General features: G+C 61.4%; 1 protein-coding gene across 2 annotated transcripts in view; it reads right to left on the bottom strand.

Moving 5' to 3' along the window:
- The window catches only part of DSCAML1 (DS cell adhesion molecule like 1), a 275,766-nt gene that overhangs the window by 78,018 nt on the left and 180,650 nt on the right, over positions 1 to 17,098 (bottom strand). For both annotated transcript variants that reach the window (XM_036427664.2, XM_045577682.1), the window contains exons 4-6: positions 10,040 to 10,186; positions 4,319 to 4,597; positions 373 to 648 (exon numbers count right to left, since the gene is read on the bottom strand). In XM_036427664.2, the coding sequence (XP_036283557.1) occupies positions 373 to 648; positions 4,319 to 4,597; positions 10,040 to 10,186 (702 nt within the window). The remainder of the gene's footprint in view (positions 1 to 372; positions 649 to 4,318; positions 4,598 to 10,039; positions 10,187 to 17,098) is intronic.

Consider the following 17,098-nt stretch of genomic DNA (forward strand, 5'->3'; position numbering starts at 1 on the left):
CTTATCTCCAACTGGGGTGGCCGGTGCCTGGAGAGCCTTTGCCCGCTGGCCACTGCCTGCTCTCTGCCTCATTTCCGGGTCCCTCCGCCCCACTCCCTGCCCTTCCACAGCCTCGTTTCCCACGTCCCTGCCCTAAGCTGACGGGCAGGTCGCCGTGGGGAAGTGGCCGGAAACCTCCATTTCCTCCACTGCAGGACGGAACCTTAGCCAAGGCTCTCCCCAGCGCCCTTGGGAGGGTTAACGGAGGCACATCTTCCCGGGGCGCAGAGAGCGCCGCCCCAGGCCTCCCATCGGGGGCAGGCGGGCGCCCGGGCCGGGCACCTCCCGGGGGCCTTGAGTCCCGAAACCGCCCTCCGAGGGCTGCCGGCTCACCCTCCAGCACCACGACGGCGAAGTCCTGGGCGGTCTGGGCCTTGCGGGTGGCGAAGCACTGGTAGGCGCCCGAGTGGCTCTTCTGGGCGGAGGCGATGAGCAGCGTCTCGTTGCTGAGCCCGCGGAAAGCGATGGCCTCGTCGGGCAGCACCGGCTCGGTGTTGCGGTACCAGCGGAGGGTGTACTCGGGGGAGCCCATGGGCGCGCAGGAGAGGATGACGGTGCTGCCGATGCCCGTCTTCAGCTTCTTTGGTGTGAGGGTCACGTGGAGGGGGTCTGGCCGGGCGGGCGGGAGCAGGGCGAAGGGGGAGAAAAGGGCTCCGGTGGGGGATGTGGCTGTGGGTGCACCGTGATCACAGAGGCTCTGGTGCAGAGCCCTGGGCGGAGGGGCTGGGACTGCGACCCCCTCTCTGGGCCTCAGCTTACCCGTCTGTGAAATGGCAGTGAGGCCAAGAGCGGTCTCTGCGCCTCTGTTTGGAGGGGCTGTGCTTTCTGGGGGTCCTTTGCTCCGAGGGGCTGGGCGCTCCCTGAGCTGGATGGGGCCGGACTGGCCCATCATCCTGCTGTCACCCACCCCCCACGCCAAGGAGCACCCTGGACCCACCACTCCCCTCTTACCCCACAGAGCCAATCCTGCCGTCTGCGGTCTGCCTTCCTTCTTACACCCCAGGCCACCTGCTCCTCACCCACCAAGCTGCCCAGCTGCAGACCCGGCTCCCGGCCTGGCCCCCGCAGCCTGCTCCTGCCTCCCATCTCCATGTCCCCCCATCTGTCCCCGCGCTGCCGCCTGCCACCGCCCCACTCAGAACCTCTACGGCCCAGCAGCTCAGGGTGGCATTCAAGGGCATCAGGCCAAATGGGACCTGCCCCTCGTCTCAGGAGCAGCCTCTAGAGGCAGCCTGCCCACACCCCGGCGGCTACTCTGGCCACCCCTTTACCCGATTCCTTCTCCCCCTCCACCTGAGCTCAGGAGTCATCTCTTCCCGGAAGCCTTCCACCCCCCACAGCCCCCCACGAACCCCACAGGCCGGGTTCAGGTCCCTCTTCGGGTCCCCCTGGCTGCACTAACGCTGTGCTAAGCACATGGTCTTCAATCACCTCTGAGCCTGTCTCTCCCTCTGTGAGCCACCTGAGAGCCGGGCGACCTGACGGGCAGAGGATGGAGCCTGCACTGAGGTGACCTCTCTATCTGTCCGTCACGCTGCTTCCTGAGTGCTGCTCCCCAATGACGCACTGGCCGCCTGGCCCCCGCCCCAGTGGCCTTTCCCCTCTCCATGGCCCTGAGGGCCGAGCTAGGAGGCCGGACCCCTCCAGGGAGGCGGCCGACAGGAGACGGGACAGGAGGTCTGTCTGGTGGGTGCAGCCAGCCTGGGCCGCTCATGCCAGCTCCCCCTCCTGGCTCCTAGCCTCCGTCTGTGCCCAGGGAGTGCCAGTGCCCCGTGGGACAGGCAGCCCTGCCCGCCCGCCAGGCCTCCCAGCCCTGCCAGCCGCGCTCTGCTCACTGTCCTGCTGGCATGGAGGCAGCATGGGCCAGGGGCTTGGTTGCAGAATTGGTGGGGAGTAGGAAAAGCACTGCTTCCCCTCCGTGACCCTGGCCGAGCGGGGCTCCCAGAGAAGATGGAAGACAGGGAGAAGCTGTCACTCCCCTGGGAACCAGGACTTCAGCCTGGCTGGGGGAGGTGGGAGCTGAGGTCTGAGGAGAACAGCGTGTGTGCCAGGACGTGAGCATGCACAGCAGAGGGATGTGTGTGCCTGGGTACCGAATATACATGTGCATGTGTGTGCAGCGTAGTGTGTGTGTGTGTGTGTGTGTGTGTGTGTGAGTACCTGCTTGCCTGTATGTGCTGTGGGCACCAGATTACCCAGAGTCAAGTTTGCTCATTTTCCAAGGATTTGGGGTTATGTCCTGACCTGTTCTCTGAGGCTATGTTTGAGTGTGAATGTGAGTAGGAGTGTGAGTGTGAATGTTAATGTGTGAATGTGTGAGTGTGAGTGTGAATGTGAGTGTAAATGTGAATGTGTGAGTGTGAGTGTGAGTGTGTGAGTGTGAGTGTGAATGTGAATGTGTGAGTGTGAATGTGTGAGTGTGAATGTGTGTGTGAGTGTGTGAATGTGTGAGTGTGAATGTGTGAATGTGAGTGTGAATGTGAATGTGTGAGTGTGAATGTGTGAGTGTGAGTGTGAATGTGAGTGTAAATGTGAATGTGTGAGTGTGAATGTGAGTGTGAATGTGTGAGTGTGAATGTGTGAGTGTGAGTGTGAGTGTGAATGTGTGAGTGTGAGTGTGAATGTGTGAGTGTGAATGTGTGAGTGTGAATGTGTGAGTGTGAATGTGTGAGTGTGAGTGTGAGTGTGAATGTGTGAGTGTGAATGTGAGTGTGAATGTGTGAGTGTGAATGTGTGAATGTGAGTGTGAATGTGAATGTGTGAGTGTGAATGTGTGAGTGTGAATGTGAATGTGTGAGTGTGAATGTGTGAGTGTGAGTGTGAATGTGTGAGTGTGAGTGTAAGCATGAATGTGTGAGTGTGAATGTGTGAATGTGTGAGTGTGAATGTGAGTATGAATGTGAATGTGTGAGTGTGAGTGTGAATGTGAGTATGAATGTGAATGTGTGAGTGTGAGTGTGAATGTGTGAGTGTGAGTGTAAGCGTGATGTGTGTGCAGCAGGAGAGTTGGGAGGGGGAAGGTAACTCAGACCACAGCCTTTGGGACCGTGCTCAGTGCAGGAAGTGGGGGCGCCCTGTCCCTCTGTCGGCCTCTGCACCCGGCCTGTGTGTTGGAGGAAACCCAGACCCCGGGCTCTCAGCACTCCTGCCCACGCCTCTGGGTGTCACTGTCACGCCCAGAACATGTCCTGGGCTCCTCCTGCTCTTAGAGGGCGTCAGTGAGATCCGGTGGGGTGCGACCCCTCACAGAGCAGATGGGCACGTCGACCTGTCGAACCCCGGGCTGTGTGGAGGAGACTGGCCACTCTGGGCTGAATGCGGGCCAGGCCCCGGAGGCCGGCCCGGGAGCGGTTGGCCTCTCCGGTCCCCCCAATAGCCTGCAGACCTGCAGCTCTGTGCTCCTGAGACCTGGCGAAGGGGGCGGTGGGGTGGGTGGTGAGGGGGGTGGGCAGGGGGGCAGCATGGGGGTAGGTGGGAGCACTTTGGGTGGCCTCCACCCCCGCCCAGGTCGAGTGACCGTCTTGCTGCCATCAGGCACCATGTTCAGGACTCAGGCCACTGCTGCCCCACGGGAGTGAGACCCCGAGTGTCTCCGAACCTGGCCCATGACTGCCAGCCGCTCCCTGCAGCCCCCAGAGCAGGCCCTGAGTCAGACTCGGTGCCTCTTCACCTCACAGAGGGCAATGTGAGGCCGGCAGCGGAGTGGGGAGAGAGGCTGGTACAGAGGGTGCCCTGGGCCTCACCAGTCCTGCTCCAGGCTCTTCCCTGGCACCAGCCCTCTGCCTCTCCTCCCCTCTGCACCAGGGCCTCTCGCCCCCCTGGGCCCTGAGCGGGGCAACAGCAGGAAGGACCCCCCCACCCCCCGAAGGACGCCTGGCTGTTTCTACCCAGTGTCTGATGGGATAGTTATGCTCTCTTTAGTGCAGCAACGTCCGCTGGGTTCCCTCCCACAGCCAGAAACCCTGCAAACCTGTCCCCATCACCCTCTTGGCCCATCTGACCTTGTGACCTCTGGGAGGCAGGAAGCCAGGGGTCACGATCCCATTGCACAGAAGAGGGCACCGAGGCTGTCACGGGTGTGAGCTGCCATTTACTCTCTCACCGTGCTGGAGCCAGAGGCAGGCTCCTGCTTTGCCTCCCAACCAGGAGGCGCCCCCGGAGTGGCCAGAGTCGGGCACAGCTGCCCCCAGCCCCCTCTCCTAACCCCTTAAGTGTTCTTAAAGGCCACGGCCAAGGTCACTGTCAAGGACAGGGCTGGAAGAGCAGCCTCCCCACTCACCTATGACCGTGAGGGTGCCCGTGGCCTCCGCTGAGCCGAAGGTGTTGGTGACCTCACAGATGTAGGTGCCGCTGTCCTCGGTCCGCAGGTCGCTGATGGTCAGCCCTGTGACGTGGTTGGTCCAGCGGCTGTCGGCTGGGAGGGGCCTGCCATCCTTGAGCCAGCGGATGGCGGGGGTGGGGTAGCCAGAGGCGGCGCAGGGCAGCTCCACGGTGTGGCCGGCCCACACCTCCTGGGAGTGGAAGCTGTCCAGGATGGCGGGGCCGGACTCGGCAGGGTCTGGAAGGCAGAGCGTGGGGTGGTCCGCTGGCCCTGGGCTGGGTGCCGTGGGGCTGGGGGGGGAGGGCAGCACCGGAGCAGGACCCTGCTGCCCACTGGTGCCCTGAGAGCAACACCCGGTGTGAGAGGGTTCTCGGGGTCTCCCTGAGCCAGTCACTGACCCAAACCTCTGCTCCTGCTGGACGGAGGCCCTGGGAGCAGGGGCTGGGGAAAGACAGGCTGGCTCAGCGAGAAGGACAGACAGACAGAGGATGGGGAGGGAAGAGCCTGAGGTGCAGAGGGAGAGTGTGAGGCCCCTCACACTGCAGCCCATGCAGGCTGGCCAGCCCGGGAGCAGCGAGTCCGTGACATGAGAGTCGTGGTCTGGGCTGGCAGTGATGGGGAAGGCTTGGTCTGGGCCTCAGCCTGGCCTGTGGGTGCCCTCAGGATGGGGACCATTGCCTGCCCTGTCCCGTCACCCCACTAGATAGTGCACTTCCCCAGCACCGAGAAGGGCTTGCAAGCTAAGCCTTCTGCAAACACCCTCTTTGCCCCAACAGTTACCCACTGGTTGCTTTTCCAAACCAAGAGAAGGCAGTGACGCAGGACCTGAGCCCTAGACTCCGAGGCCGGAGGCCTGAGCAGGCCGGTCTGGGAGCGACGGCTGTGCCACTTCCAGGTGGTGCCCGCTCCTCGCTCAGGCTGTCGCTCACCCTGACAGGCCCCCGGGCTCTGCCCCCTGGGGCCTCCCCTGCCTGACAGCTCCTCGGGCTCCCCTGCAACCACAGGACACAGAGCACGCCTGAGCCCCCAGCCCCTGGTTAGTTCCCGCCGCACTCCTGGCCTGGCCGCCTGCACTGCCCCCACCTCCTCTCAGCCCTCCTCTGTGCCTGTGGGACCCCGTGTCCCCACCTCCTGGGTCGCTCCTCCTCTCTCCGAGCAGCGGAAGCACCAATCCTTGGGACAGTGCCCCCTGCCCCCTCCCGGACAGGCCACTCCCGCTGGGCTCCAGAGCTTCCTTTTCCTTCATTTTATTTTCAAACAATCTGTTCTTTTTAAAGACACATTTGAAAGTGTAACATGTACACATGAGGGTGTGGGCGAGTGTACAGTAAGTGAGAAGGGAGGATCTTCTCTCCCGGGAGAAATCACTGTCCCTCCCCCACGGTCCTCGCCAGCAGCAGTGAGCACAGGGGACTGCGGGCAGCTCGGGGCAGTGTGGGCCCATCGCTGCGTCTCCCGGGTCCGGCACCGAGCAGGGCCCTGCTTGGCACCCTTGGTGTCTGAGGAGGCTGGCGGGGAGCACAGCGTGGACAGCGGGTCCCCCACGGCAGAGCCTCTGGCTCAGGGGCCTGGTGGGCTCCCAGATGAAGACCTGAGACCAGAGCGAGGCAGCGACCTGCGGGGTCAGACCGCAGAGCCCGGAGCAGAGCCAGGTCGCCCACGCCCGGCTCAGCAAGCGGGATGGAGGTGACGCATCCAGTGCTGAGCGCCCTCACGGGTGACGGAGCCCTGCCTCCTCCCGGGCTCAGGGCCCCCTCCCCATCCCAGCTCAGCTCAGCTCCCGGGGGGACCGGGCCGGACACTGTCCTCCCTGGGAAGGACTTGCTAGAGGCTCTGCTCCCTTCCACCTCCCACTGCTCCCGCATGAGCCCCTGGGACACACGAGACCCTGTGCTGACGCAGGGGTCACAGGTCACCAGTGCCCTTGGGTGCCTATGGTCCCTCAGCACCTGCTTCCTCAGGCTTTTGTGGACAACACAGCAACGTGTGAGCTCTGGCTCCACAGATGTGACACCACCGTGCGGACGTGGCACCGTCGAGGGGCGTGCCACCACCGCCGTGTGGACGTGGCACTGCTTGTGGATGCGGCACCGCCGTGGGGCGGTGGCAAGGCCGTGTGGCCCTGCCGGGCAGTGCTCTCAGCCTGAGGCTCTAACCCCACCCCCCGGGGGAACGGCTGGGATAAACAAACACGGTGCCAGGGAGGAATTACTCAAAGTGACACTTAATTGATGCAAAACACACAAATTCTGTGGCACACGCGGAATTTACAAGCGGAGGGGCTGACAGGCCGCGGAGGAGGGGCAGGGGATTAATCAGCGAGGCTCAGGCGTGAAATTAGATTCTGCGGGAGAGAAGCCGCTCTCCTGCTCGGAGTGGAGGGAGCGCCGGGCGTGTGCAGCCGGGCTCGGCACTGCCTGCGGAGGGGGCTGGGAGCCGGGCGCCGGGTCCTGAGAAACAGTGCTTCCCGGAAGGACACCCCAGACACAGCTCTGGCCCTGGCTCTGGACTCTGGCCTGGGGAGCTTGTTCCGGTCTCAGCCGCTGTGGCCCTGGGTCCCTCTTTTATAAAAGCCACCACACGCCGTGTCCACGGAGCGGGCCACAAAGACCAAAGGAGAAGGGCTGAAAGCACGTGTGGCGGGAGGGAAGCACCGATGCGCGGGGGCCAGTGGCGGGCTGTGTTTTAGGGACCCACTGTTCTTGCAACTGCCGCCTCTGCTTAGGAGAACACAAAACACGGGCGTTGTCCCCTGCCCCGCCCCCCGGCTGGGAAATGTGGAAGGAACGAGAGCCAGCAGCAACAGCAGCAGCCCTCCTCCAGCTGCCTGCAGCGGGACCCTATTTAATTTGCAGGACCCTCGGGGTGCACTTTGTCACGCCCACCTGACAGAGGAGGTGGTGAGGCGGGAGACCTCATTTCTCTGATGCGGTGGCACAGCTGGTGCGCAGCAGGGCGAGGCCGGAACTGTGGCTGCTTCATGACATGGCTCCCCTCCTCCCTCCCTCCCTCCCTCCCTCCCCCTCACTACATCAATCGCTCTGAGGATGAAGGAGCTTCTGATGCGACTGCGGCTCTCGCCCTCCTCTGGGCCCACCCACAGCGCTCGCCCCTGCACTGGGCCCACCCGTTCTTCTTGCCTTTGGGCCTGGGGAGCAGGAGGGGGGCCATTCCTTGGGGGTGTGTTGGGCTCAGACCACTTGGCCACCCGGTGCCTCTGCCCAGACACCTGCTGCCTCTCCCGTCCCTGGCCTCGCTGCTGGCCCAGAGCTTCTGCTGGGCAGGACCATGACTCTCCAGCCCCAGCCCCAGGGCGCACGGGGCTCACCGGCTCTGGCCACAGAATGAAACACCTCAGTGAAAGCCGCAGTCTCTGGGACTGCCCCCCCCCCCGAGGTGAAACGTTGGGGGCTGTGGGGCTGGAGGCTGAGGCCTGACAGGCACTCCCTCCCCATTCCCCTCCCCACGGCCTCACTCCAGATCAGCTGTATTTTTGCCAAGACAGCAGCTTGCAGATCGCCTGGTCCCATCCCATCCCATCCCGTCACAGCAGGGCCCTCCCCTGGCTCCCTCACTCCCTTCCCTCCGCTCTCTGCTGCCCCCTGTGGGTCCCTCCCCCGCTGTCTTCCTCTCCAGCCTGAGCCTCTCCCTTTGTCTGTCTAGGCGCCTTCCTGTCCTCATTTCTGTCTCTGTGTGGGCTGTGCGTCTGTCTGTCTGCCCACCCTCTCCTCTCACAGCTGGTGCCACAAAGACCGAAGGAGGAGGGCTGGCATCTCCTCCAGTTTAACGAGTGTCTTTTCTGAGGGAGTCCTGTTAGTCCCCTCCCAATGGAGGTGAAATTAGTAGGATGGAGGCTAAATATTTGTGCCAGGGAAGGGACAGGCCTGCAGCAGGTGGGGTGTCCGTGCCTTTCCCATGCGGATGAAAGTGAAGCAGCATGCACAGACAAGCCCCTGTGTCCGGATAGAACTACGGACACATCTGGGAATTAAGTGGCCGACCCCTACGTCCAGCCCCGAAGAGGGAGCCTCATAGTGCAGCCCCTTTCCTCGCCCTCTGGCAGGGGTTAATTCCATGCCTGTTTACTGAGCACCTGCTGTGTGCCAGGCGGAGGGCCAGGTGCAGGAGGCACCAGGAGGCACCAGAGAGCCTGATCCCTGCCCTCCTGGCTCCTGTTGCCTTGGGCTTGCCTACAAATGAGAGAAGAACCTGGCAAGAGCCACCTGCTGGCCAGGGCAGTCCTCCCCACACCACACCACGCCAGAGGCGCCGGCATCGGAGCGGTCAGCCTGTCCGGCTCCTCTTCCAGAGTTCCAGAGAGCTGGCATAATTTGGGGGCCTAGTCTCCAAACCAGGAGTTCTGACCATCCGGCCATCCTCCTTCCCAAAGCCGCCCCAATCCCATCTCCTCAAGAGCAGAACTTTGCAAACTGCAGGCCATAGTGGCTAGGAAGCTGTCACAGCCGGGGAGGCAGCGGCCAGCATTAAGGCGAACTGGTTGGAGAGGATGAACTGGGAAGGTGAGAGGGCATGGCCTGCAGGTGGGAGGGAAGGTGAGAGGGCGTGGCCTGCAGGTGGTGAGGGAAGGTGAGAGGGCGTGGCCTGCAGGTGGTGAGGGAAGGTGAAAGGGCGTGGCCTGCAGGTGTTGAGGGAAGATGAGAGGGCATGGCCTGCAGGTGGGAGGGAAGGTGAGAGGGCGTGGCCTGCAGGTGGTGAGGGAAGGTGAGAGGGCGTGGCCTGCAGGTGGTGAGGGAAGGTGAGAGGGCGTGGCCTGCAGGTGGCAGGAAGCAGCGGTTGCTCCTGGGAGAGCAGGTCCCAGAAAACGGGCCCCAGGGCTCCACGCCCCTGTTCGCTCTGTGGCTGAGTGTGTGTGTGTGTGTGTGGGGGGGGTTCCCGGCCCCTTCCCTGGGGGTCGGCCACTGGGGGTGCTGGGGTCAGGTTGTGAGTTCCAGTGAAGCGCTGGCTTCCCAAAGCCCTGCTTTTCTCACCTATAGACATAGGGAGAGCAGCAACCCCCACTGGCGAAGGTGAGGGCTTGACTGACAGGAAGGGAGGGGAGAGGAGGGGCTGGCTCCGGGCTCCAGGGAATCTCAGCCCCATCCCTCCTGAAACGGCAGTGATCACTCCAGAAGAACCTTTACTTATCGTGGACATATTCGTGTTCACAAATGCTCTTCTGCCTACTTTCAAATGCTGTGAGGTGGGCTACCACAAAAAATGTAAATGCACTTATAAATAGATAGAGTAGAATCTTAAATACTTAGAGGTAGAAGGACAATAAAAAGCTCCCTAATCCAACTTAGTCTAATGAATCCAAGCAAATCTAACCATTGTTGTGGCATCAATGAGCGTCAGATTTTACCTGAGCTTCCTAGCAGCAAAGGCAAAGGGAGCAGGGTGGTGGTGGTGGTGGGGGGGGGGGGGAGGGTACCGTAACTCTCACTGTTTGATAAATAGTGACTCAGCTCCTCAGGAGAGCGGGCCTTCCTCAGGCACAGACGCCTATAAATAATTTGTCTTTTGCGTCCTTATATGAAGGGTCCCACAAAGCAAACTGGGCAAGGTTTGCCCCAGTGGTTCCATACCAGTCCTTTAACCTCCTCTGAGACCCTGATCCATGTGTGGCATGCCCAGTCTCAGGGCTGGGCTAGGCTACCCCCCCCCCCCCCCCCGGCCTACCTGTCACAGAGAGGCGGGCCCCGTTGCTCTGCCGGGTCTCCCCGCTGTACTTGTGCTTGGTGATGCAGCGGTAGGTGGAGAGGGCGTCCTCCTTCTGCACGTCGGAGATGTACAGCCCGCCATGGAAAGTGATAAAAAACCTGTTTTCTGGAGACACAAGCGGGACGGGGCCCATTACTCCCCCATCTGGGCAAACTCCAGAAGCAGCTGGCACTCTCCCGCCAGGACTGCTGCCCAGGGAGGGGAAGGGAAGGGGTAAAGGATGAAGCTGGTGCAGACTCAAAGGCAGGGTAACAGCTCCAAAGGATGAGTACGCAAACATAGAAGTCACAGTAATTGTTCCTTTACGTGTAAACGCCTCAGGTTTACAGAAAGACATGGGACTTGAGAGTCAGAGGAGATCTGGGTTCAAATATGACTCTTCCTTTTATTGGCTGTGTGACCTAGAGCAAATTACTTAACCTCTCTGAGCCTTACCTGTACAAAGAGGTGCAAATACTACTTCATACAGTGGCTGTAAAGATTAAAAAAATAACCAAGTGTCTGGTACACGGTAAGTGCTCATTGGCGACCAGAAGTCCTCATCTGTCCTACTCTGCAAGAGCTTGCAAAGGCCTTCCATGCGCATGCCTTTTCGTTCTTACACCTGGGAGAGTCATCTCTGCTGTCAGGACACAGCCTGAGCGGACGGCAGGCAGGCCTCTGGCTCCAGCTCGCTCTCTGCATCGAACAAACACAGGCCGGAGCCTCTTCTCACAGTTCCCAGGGTCCCAACTGGAAATTAGAACTGGAGGCAGAGCTGTTTTCACTGGTAACGGGGAGCCTGTGAGCCTGAGCGCTGGGGAGGGGCTTGCATTTGGCTCTGGGCTTCCTTAGCTCAGTCCGTGTCCTCCACCCAGACCAGCTGGACAGAGACTGAGCACAAACTCAGCAGAGCCAGGTGGGCAGGGGAGACCCCAGCTGCCACTGCCATGGGGAGGGCCTGGCGTCCGGCCGTGATGCTGACCGAGAAGGAAGCTGGGGGGGGGGGGTAACGCTGGCGTGGGGAGGACCGCACAGGGGGCAGGCTGGGTGCTCCGTACCTTCCTAGCCTGTTATGTGGAGGGCGGCATCCCCCCTGTGGGCTGAGTGACCCCCTCAGTCGATGACAAGAGCTCTGACACTGGCTCACCCTCCCTCCTCACAGGGAGATTTCGTGGTGTCCCACTCCCCACGCACGAGCTCACGATTTCTGCATCTGGAGGTGGGGACTCCGCAGAGGACACTCTGCAGGAGACTGCACAGGTGCAGGCGAAAAGCTGCAGTGTCTGACCACATCTTTTTTTGTTTAAATGTGTTTTTATGGATTTCAGAGAGGAAGGGAAAGGGGGAGAGAGAAACATCAATGAGAGAGAGAATCATTGATTAGCTGCCTCCTGCATGCCTCCTACTGGGGATCGATCCCCAACCCGAGTATGTGCCCTGACCGGAAACCGAACCGTGAACTCCTGGTTCATAGGTCGACGCTCAGCCCCTGAGCCACGCTGGCTGGGCGACCACATCTCTGACAACGGTCTCCAGCTGCACCTGAGTATCTCCCGGCTGGGAGCTCACCTCCTGTCAGGGACCAGCCAGATCAAGGGCTCTGACGGGCAGCCAGCCCTTCCTGGTTAGCAGCCGGCCTCTCCAGGCTCCCTCTGGGTACCCCTCCCGCCCCCCCCCCCCCCCCCCGAGTGCTGCTTCTGCCACGTAGCCTGCCCACCCCTCACCAGCACCGCTCACTCCCCTCCCCTCACACACCGGAGGCGGCCATCCTGCCCTCTGAGTTTCCTCCCGGTTACACATCTTGGGATTTTATTTTTTAACAGTTACTCCTTTCATGTGGGTTCAGATAACCTCATCACCCTGGTGGGTCTCTTGCTTCTGAATAAACTTCGGTGTATCTACAAATTGGTGTATCTAATTCTCTCTCCTGCCTCCCTCCCTCCCTTCCTACCTTCCTCCCTCCCCCTCGCTAATCTTTGTACACAACTAGACCTACTATGTGCCTGGCACGTTGCCTGTTGGTGGGAGCTGACAATCGGCCTTATCTGATCGGGCCTGTAGAGCCAGCCGAAGGCCCGCAGCTTCAGGCGCACACACTTGCTGGGGCTGGGAGGGCAGAGAGGCAGCACCACTGTCGTTCTCCTCACCTCTCCTGCGGTCACTCAGGGCCTGGGAGCTGCTGTGAGGCCACTTCTCTCTCCTGGGACACGGGCTCTGTCCCAGGCCCGGATGTCACAGGATCCATGCTGAGTGCCATCATGCTGGGACCCCTCCCCCCATGAACAGCAGCTTCCTGGCAGCCTGCCAGTCTTCTGGACAGTGGGCCCACCCCCTCCGACACAGACCCCTCAGTGTAGACCCCACACAGGGCTGTGGGTAAAAGACGGAATAGAAGCGAGAGGAAGCCGGGCGCTGCCCGCGAGGGAGAGCACCCAGATGACTGCAGAGAAAGCCTGGCTCCCCACCCAGACTCCGAATGTGCCTCATTGTCTCCATGCTGTGGGCCCCTCACAACCATAACTCTAACCACCCCGCCCCAGACAAATGCGGAAGCTCTCCTGCCCTTTACCAAGTAACTGGACGGGGACACAGAACTACTGGAGGGGGTTGCTGCCAATTAGGACCAGGGTCAGAGCTGGTGGCTGGGTGGGGGGCGCGGGTGGAGAGTGAGGAAGAATAGGAAAGACTCCAAATCAAGCCTATGAGCCCACAGGTGCCCTGGCCGGGACAGCCAGGACCCCAAGATGCCCAAAGGTGCTCCCCCTGTTCAGCCAGGACCCCAAGATGCCCAAAGGTGCTCCCCCTGTTCAGCCAGGACCCTATAATGCCCACAGGTGCTCCCTCTGGACAGCCAGGACCCTATAATGCCCCCAGGTGCTCCCCCTGGACAGCCAGGACCCTATAATGCCCATAGGTGCTCCCCCTGGACAGCCAGGACCCTATAATGCCCCCAGGTGCTCCCTCTGGACAGCCAGGACCCTATAATGCCCCCAGGTGCTCCCTCTGGACAGCCAGGACCCTATAATGCCCACAGGTGCTCGCCCTGGACAGCCAGACCCCACGAGGCCCCCAGGTGCTCCCTCTGGACAGCCAGGACCCTATAATGCCCACAGGTGCTCCCTCTGGATAGCCAGACCCCACGAGGCCCCCAGGTGCTCCCCCTGGACAGCCAGACCCCACGAGGCCCCCAGGTGCTCCCCCTGGACAGCCAGGACCCCGGACCAGGAAGACTGGCCCCTGGGATTTTAAGCGAGGAAGGGGTGCTGTGGTGCTGGTGGCAGGGAGTTGGGGTTTCTATAGTAACAAGCAGCTGCTGTGTCTGATGTTTCACATCCTTCATTGTCCTCATTCCCCCTCCTCCCCTGCTTGTGCATATTTAATTGCAGTAACATTTCCAGACACAGCACCCGCCTCCTGAAACAAAGGCGCCTGGAGCTGCAGGGGAAGGAGAAGATGGGGTATTATGTTGATCCCTGGGGGGCCGTGTGCAGCCTCACCCTGCACGTGTGCAGAGTCGGCGATGGGCCTGCTGGGAAGGAGGGAGCGGAGGCCTGTGGAGGGAACAGTGTAGTGAGCGGGGGAAGCGGCCAGCCAGCCGGCGAGGGGTCCAGGACCAAGGCTCCTCACATTGCTGGCCTCCCTGCTGGCGCTGGCCGAGCTTCCTGGTGGCCTGGCAGCCCCCCTCCTCACCCACATGGGAGCAGCCACCCCTGGGATGGTGGGGGAGCCGCCATTCCACGGCGGGGCTCCTCCTCCTGGGGCGGCTGGTCTAGAGGCAGGAGGAGGGCGAGGCAGCCAGGCCCGTGCCAGTCCCCAGCCTGAGGCCATTTAGAATGTGTGTCCGGGACATTTTTAAAAATATATTTTTAATGATTTCAGAGAGGAAGAGAAGGGGAGAGTGAGAGATAGAAACACCAATGATGAGACAGAATCATTGACCGTCTGCTTCCTGCACGCCCCACACTGGGGATGGAGCTCGCAACCATAAAGGATTGAAATGAGTGCCTTTGTGAGTAGTGCGTTTCCTGTCATCATGGGTATTTGAGTAGAGGCTGAAGAAACACTTGGTGTAGAGGACTTACATACTGAGAGAAATAAATGAGACCATCTTTTAACGACCCCCCAGTAATTCATAAATCCCTAACTCAAAAAATGGCAGAATTGCAAGACCCCTTGGGATGGATGACAGCAGTGCTTTAAAATCAGTGCGGTGCGCTCACCGCACCCCAGGGCCTTTGCTTGTGCCGGTTCTTTCTGTGTCCGCGATGCTCTTTGCTTGGCTCGCTCCTGGCCTGGTTCCGGTCTAGGCCCAAGGCCAGCTCCTGGCCTGACCCCTCTGTCAAAATTAGGCTGTGTCTCACATCCTTGCCCTGTTCCTTACCGGGATTTTGTTTTCGGAGCGCGTGGTATTTCTCACGGAGAGCAGGAGGCATCAGTATCTCACCTCCAGACATGCTGGCACGCAGCAGATGCTCAGTGAACATGTGCTGAGTGCATGGACCCTGGCCAGAAGAGCTGCCTCCAACGGCGTCAGACAGCCGGACCGCCAGCCTGGACTCCTGCCCTGTGGCACCCCTTATCCTGAGGGCGCTCTCCTGCTCCTGCCACCACTGTCACCCTCAATGCTTTGGGCCACTTTGGTCCTGGTCCTGGTTCCCCGCTCAGCTGAGTCCAGTCTGGGACTGATGGTTTGGAGCCGGCAAAGGGAAGTGAACATAGGTGACCGCAGAGCAGGGCAGCCTGGAGCACGTCCCGTCTTCAGAGGGAGGCCTTCAGTGCGAGAACCCACACTTCCCAGGAGCCCTTCAAACACAGGGAGTCCCAGGGCAACTGGGCCCAGGGAGAAGGGCCTTCCCTGGTCCCTCCCTCGGGGGGACCCGACACAGAGGTCACTGGTCCAGGATGGGTCCCATTGGAATCCCACAGCAACCTTCAGACCAGAGCGCGTGGTGCGGTGGAGGCGGGCACGCTGCCTGCTGTGGACAGAGATGTCCTGACCCTGAGCTGCCTGACCCAGAGCTCCAGCTCCGCCTCCCCTCCCCTGCCCTCCCCCAGCCCATGGCCCCAGCGGACCGCAGGGGGTGTGGAGCAAGGAGGGGAGGTAGAATGGATGGACGATGCCCGGAGACCAGGCTTGGGCCAGGGCAGAAAGCCACCCAGTCCCTTTGGAAGGGAAGAGACCTTGCCTGTCAGTCGGGGTCCGTTTCCCGGGCGGCCTCGGGACACCAGCCTCCGAGCGCCCTCACCGGTCCCCAGGGAACTCCCGATTCCAAAGGAGAAATTGCAATCAATCCCGGTTACCATTACCGCTCTGTCCAACACAGACTTACAGAAACAGCGTGTCAGCCGAGCCCAGAGCCTGCGGGTGAGACTAGCGAGCAGATTGCAGGCTGCTCTCTCTCCCAGGCCCTGGAGCGTGGGATGGGGCGGGGCGGGCTGGGAGCAATACCTTCGGGCTGGGAGCAATGAGCCCTGTCTGGGGCCCAGCACCCGAGCACCCGAGCATCCGAGCACCTGCCTTCACTTCCTTCCTGGCGTTCCTGCTGCTCCGAGGGCCTGGGATACCCCACAGCCCGGTTTGAAAAGCCCCAGGGAAGCCCAGCGTCCTTCCTGCCCCTGGACTCTGGGCCCAGGACTGAGGACAGACTTGTGGTGCAGTGGACAGGACACAGCGTGGGAGCTGGGAGCTGGCTGCCTGGAAGCCCTAATCCTCCTGCTGAGCGCTGACTTGTGTCTCCCATTCAGATGCTAAAGCCTCACCCCCAAGGTGGCTGTATTGGGAGGCGGGGCTAACGAAGATGAACGGAGGTTGTGAGGCTGAGGCCCTGGTCCACCTGGACCTGTGTTCATACAGGAAGAGACCCAGGAGGCGTGGCCACAGACGGAGGCCGTGTCAGGACCCTGGGAGGGCCGTCTGCAGGGCCAGCAGAGGCAGAAAAAGCAGCCCTGCCGCACCCCCACCGTGGACTCAGCCTCCAGAGCTACCAAAATCCATTCCTGTTCCCAGGACCCCGGCCTGGCATTGTGGCCCAGGCGTCTGCCCTGCCAGGTGAGGCCTGGCACTTTGTCACGTGGCCCCAGGAAACCCCTCCTCGCTCAGGCTTGCTCGCCCCAGGGACTACCTGATGCTCAGAGTCCGGGGTTGGGCCCTGAGCTCTGGAGAACTGGGGTGAGGCCCTGGCCGGTGTGGCTCAATGCATAGAGCGCCAGCTTGTGTACATAAGTAGGGGTCCTCAAACTTTTTAAAGTGGGGGCCAGATCACGGTCCCTCAGAGAGCTGGAGGGCCGGACTATATGAACTACTAATTCCTACTGTAACACCTCGGCTGCGCTCACTGCCCAAAAAACCTGGCGGGCTGGATCAGACTCCTCTGTGGGCCGCATGTGGCCCGCAGGCCGTACAGTTGTTTGAAGACGCCTGTAAGGGTCCGGGGTTCAATTCTGGTTGAGGGCATGCACCTGGGGCTCAGACAGGAGGCAACCAATGGATCTGTTTCTCTCACATTGATGTTTCTCTCTGTCTTCCCCCCTCTCTTCCACTCTCCCTGAAAATCAGTGGGAAAATATCCTGGGGTGAGGATTCACGAACAATCTAACAAAGGCCTGAGGTGAGGACTTGGAGGTGGGAGTGGGGAGGACGGGCGAGCTGGCCCGGAGTGAGCAGGTGCACCACGAGGCTGCGCTCCCGGAGGGAGAGGCAGAGGCTGGACCCAGACCTGAGGGGTCCAGCTGGGCGCTGAAAGGCGGTGCTCAGGGGCGAGCTGGGCAGGAAGCCAGTCCTGGGCCCGGGCCTCCATCCAGGCCGGACCCCATCTGCGCTCGCTCTCAGACCCTCCGAGGCAGCCCCCCTGCGTGTGATACTCAGGACACGAGGCGCAGAGGGTCACACGGCCAGCCTGGCTCACACACAGCGCCAGCGTCAGGAGAGGCCTCTGCCCGGCTCGCTGCTCTTCCCCTGCGGGACTGAAGTCAGGCGGAGCCGACCCATCTGGGCTCCGAGGAGACAGCAGGGACGGGAGCGGGGCCTCGGCTACG

This window comes from Pipistrellus kuhlii, unplaced genomic scaffold (assembly GCF_014108245.1).
Source record: "Pipistrellus kuhlii isolate mPipKuh1 unplaced genomic scaffold, mPipKuh1.p scaffold_m20_p_9, whole genome shotgun sequence".
Lineage (NCBI taxonomy): Eukaryota > Metazoa > Chordata > Mammalia > Chiroptera > Vespertilionidae > Pipistrellus > Pipistrellus kuhlii.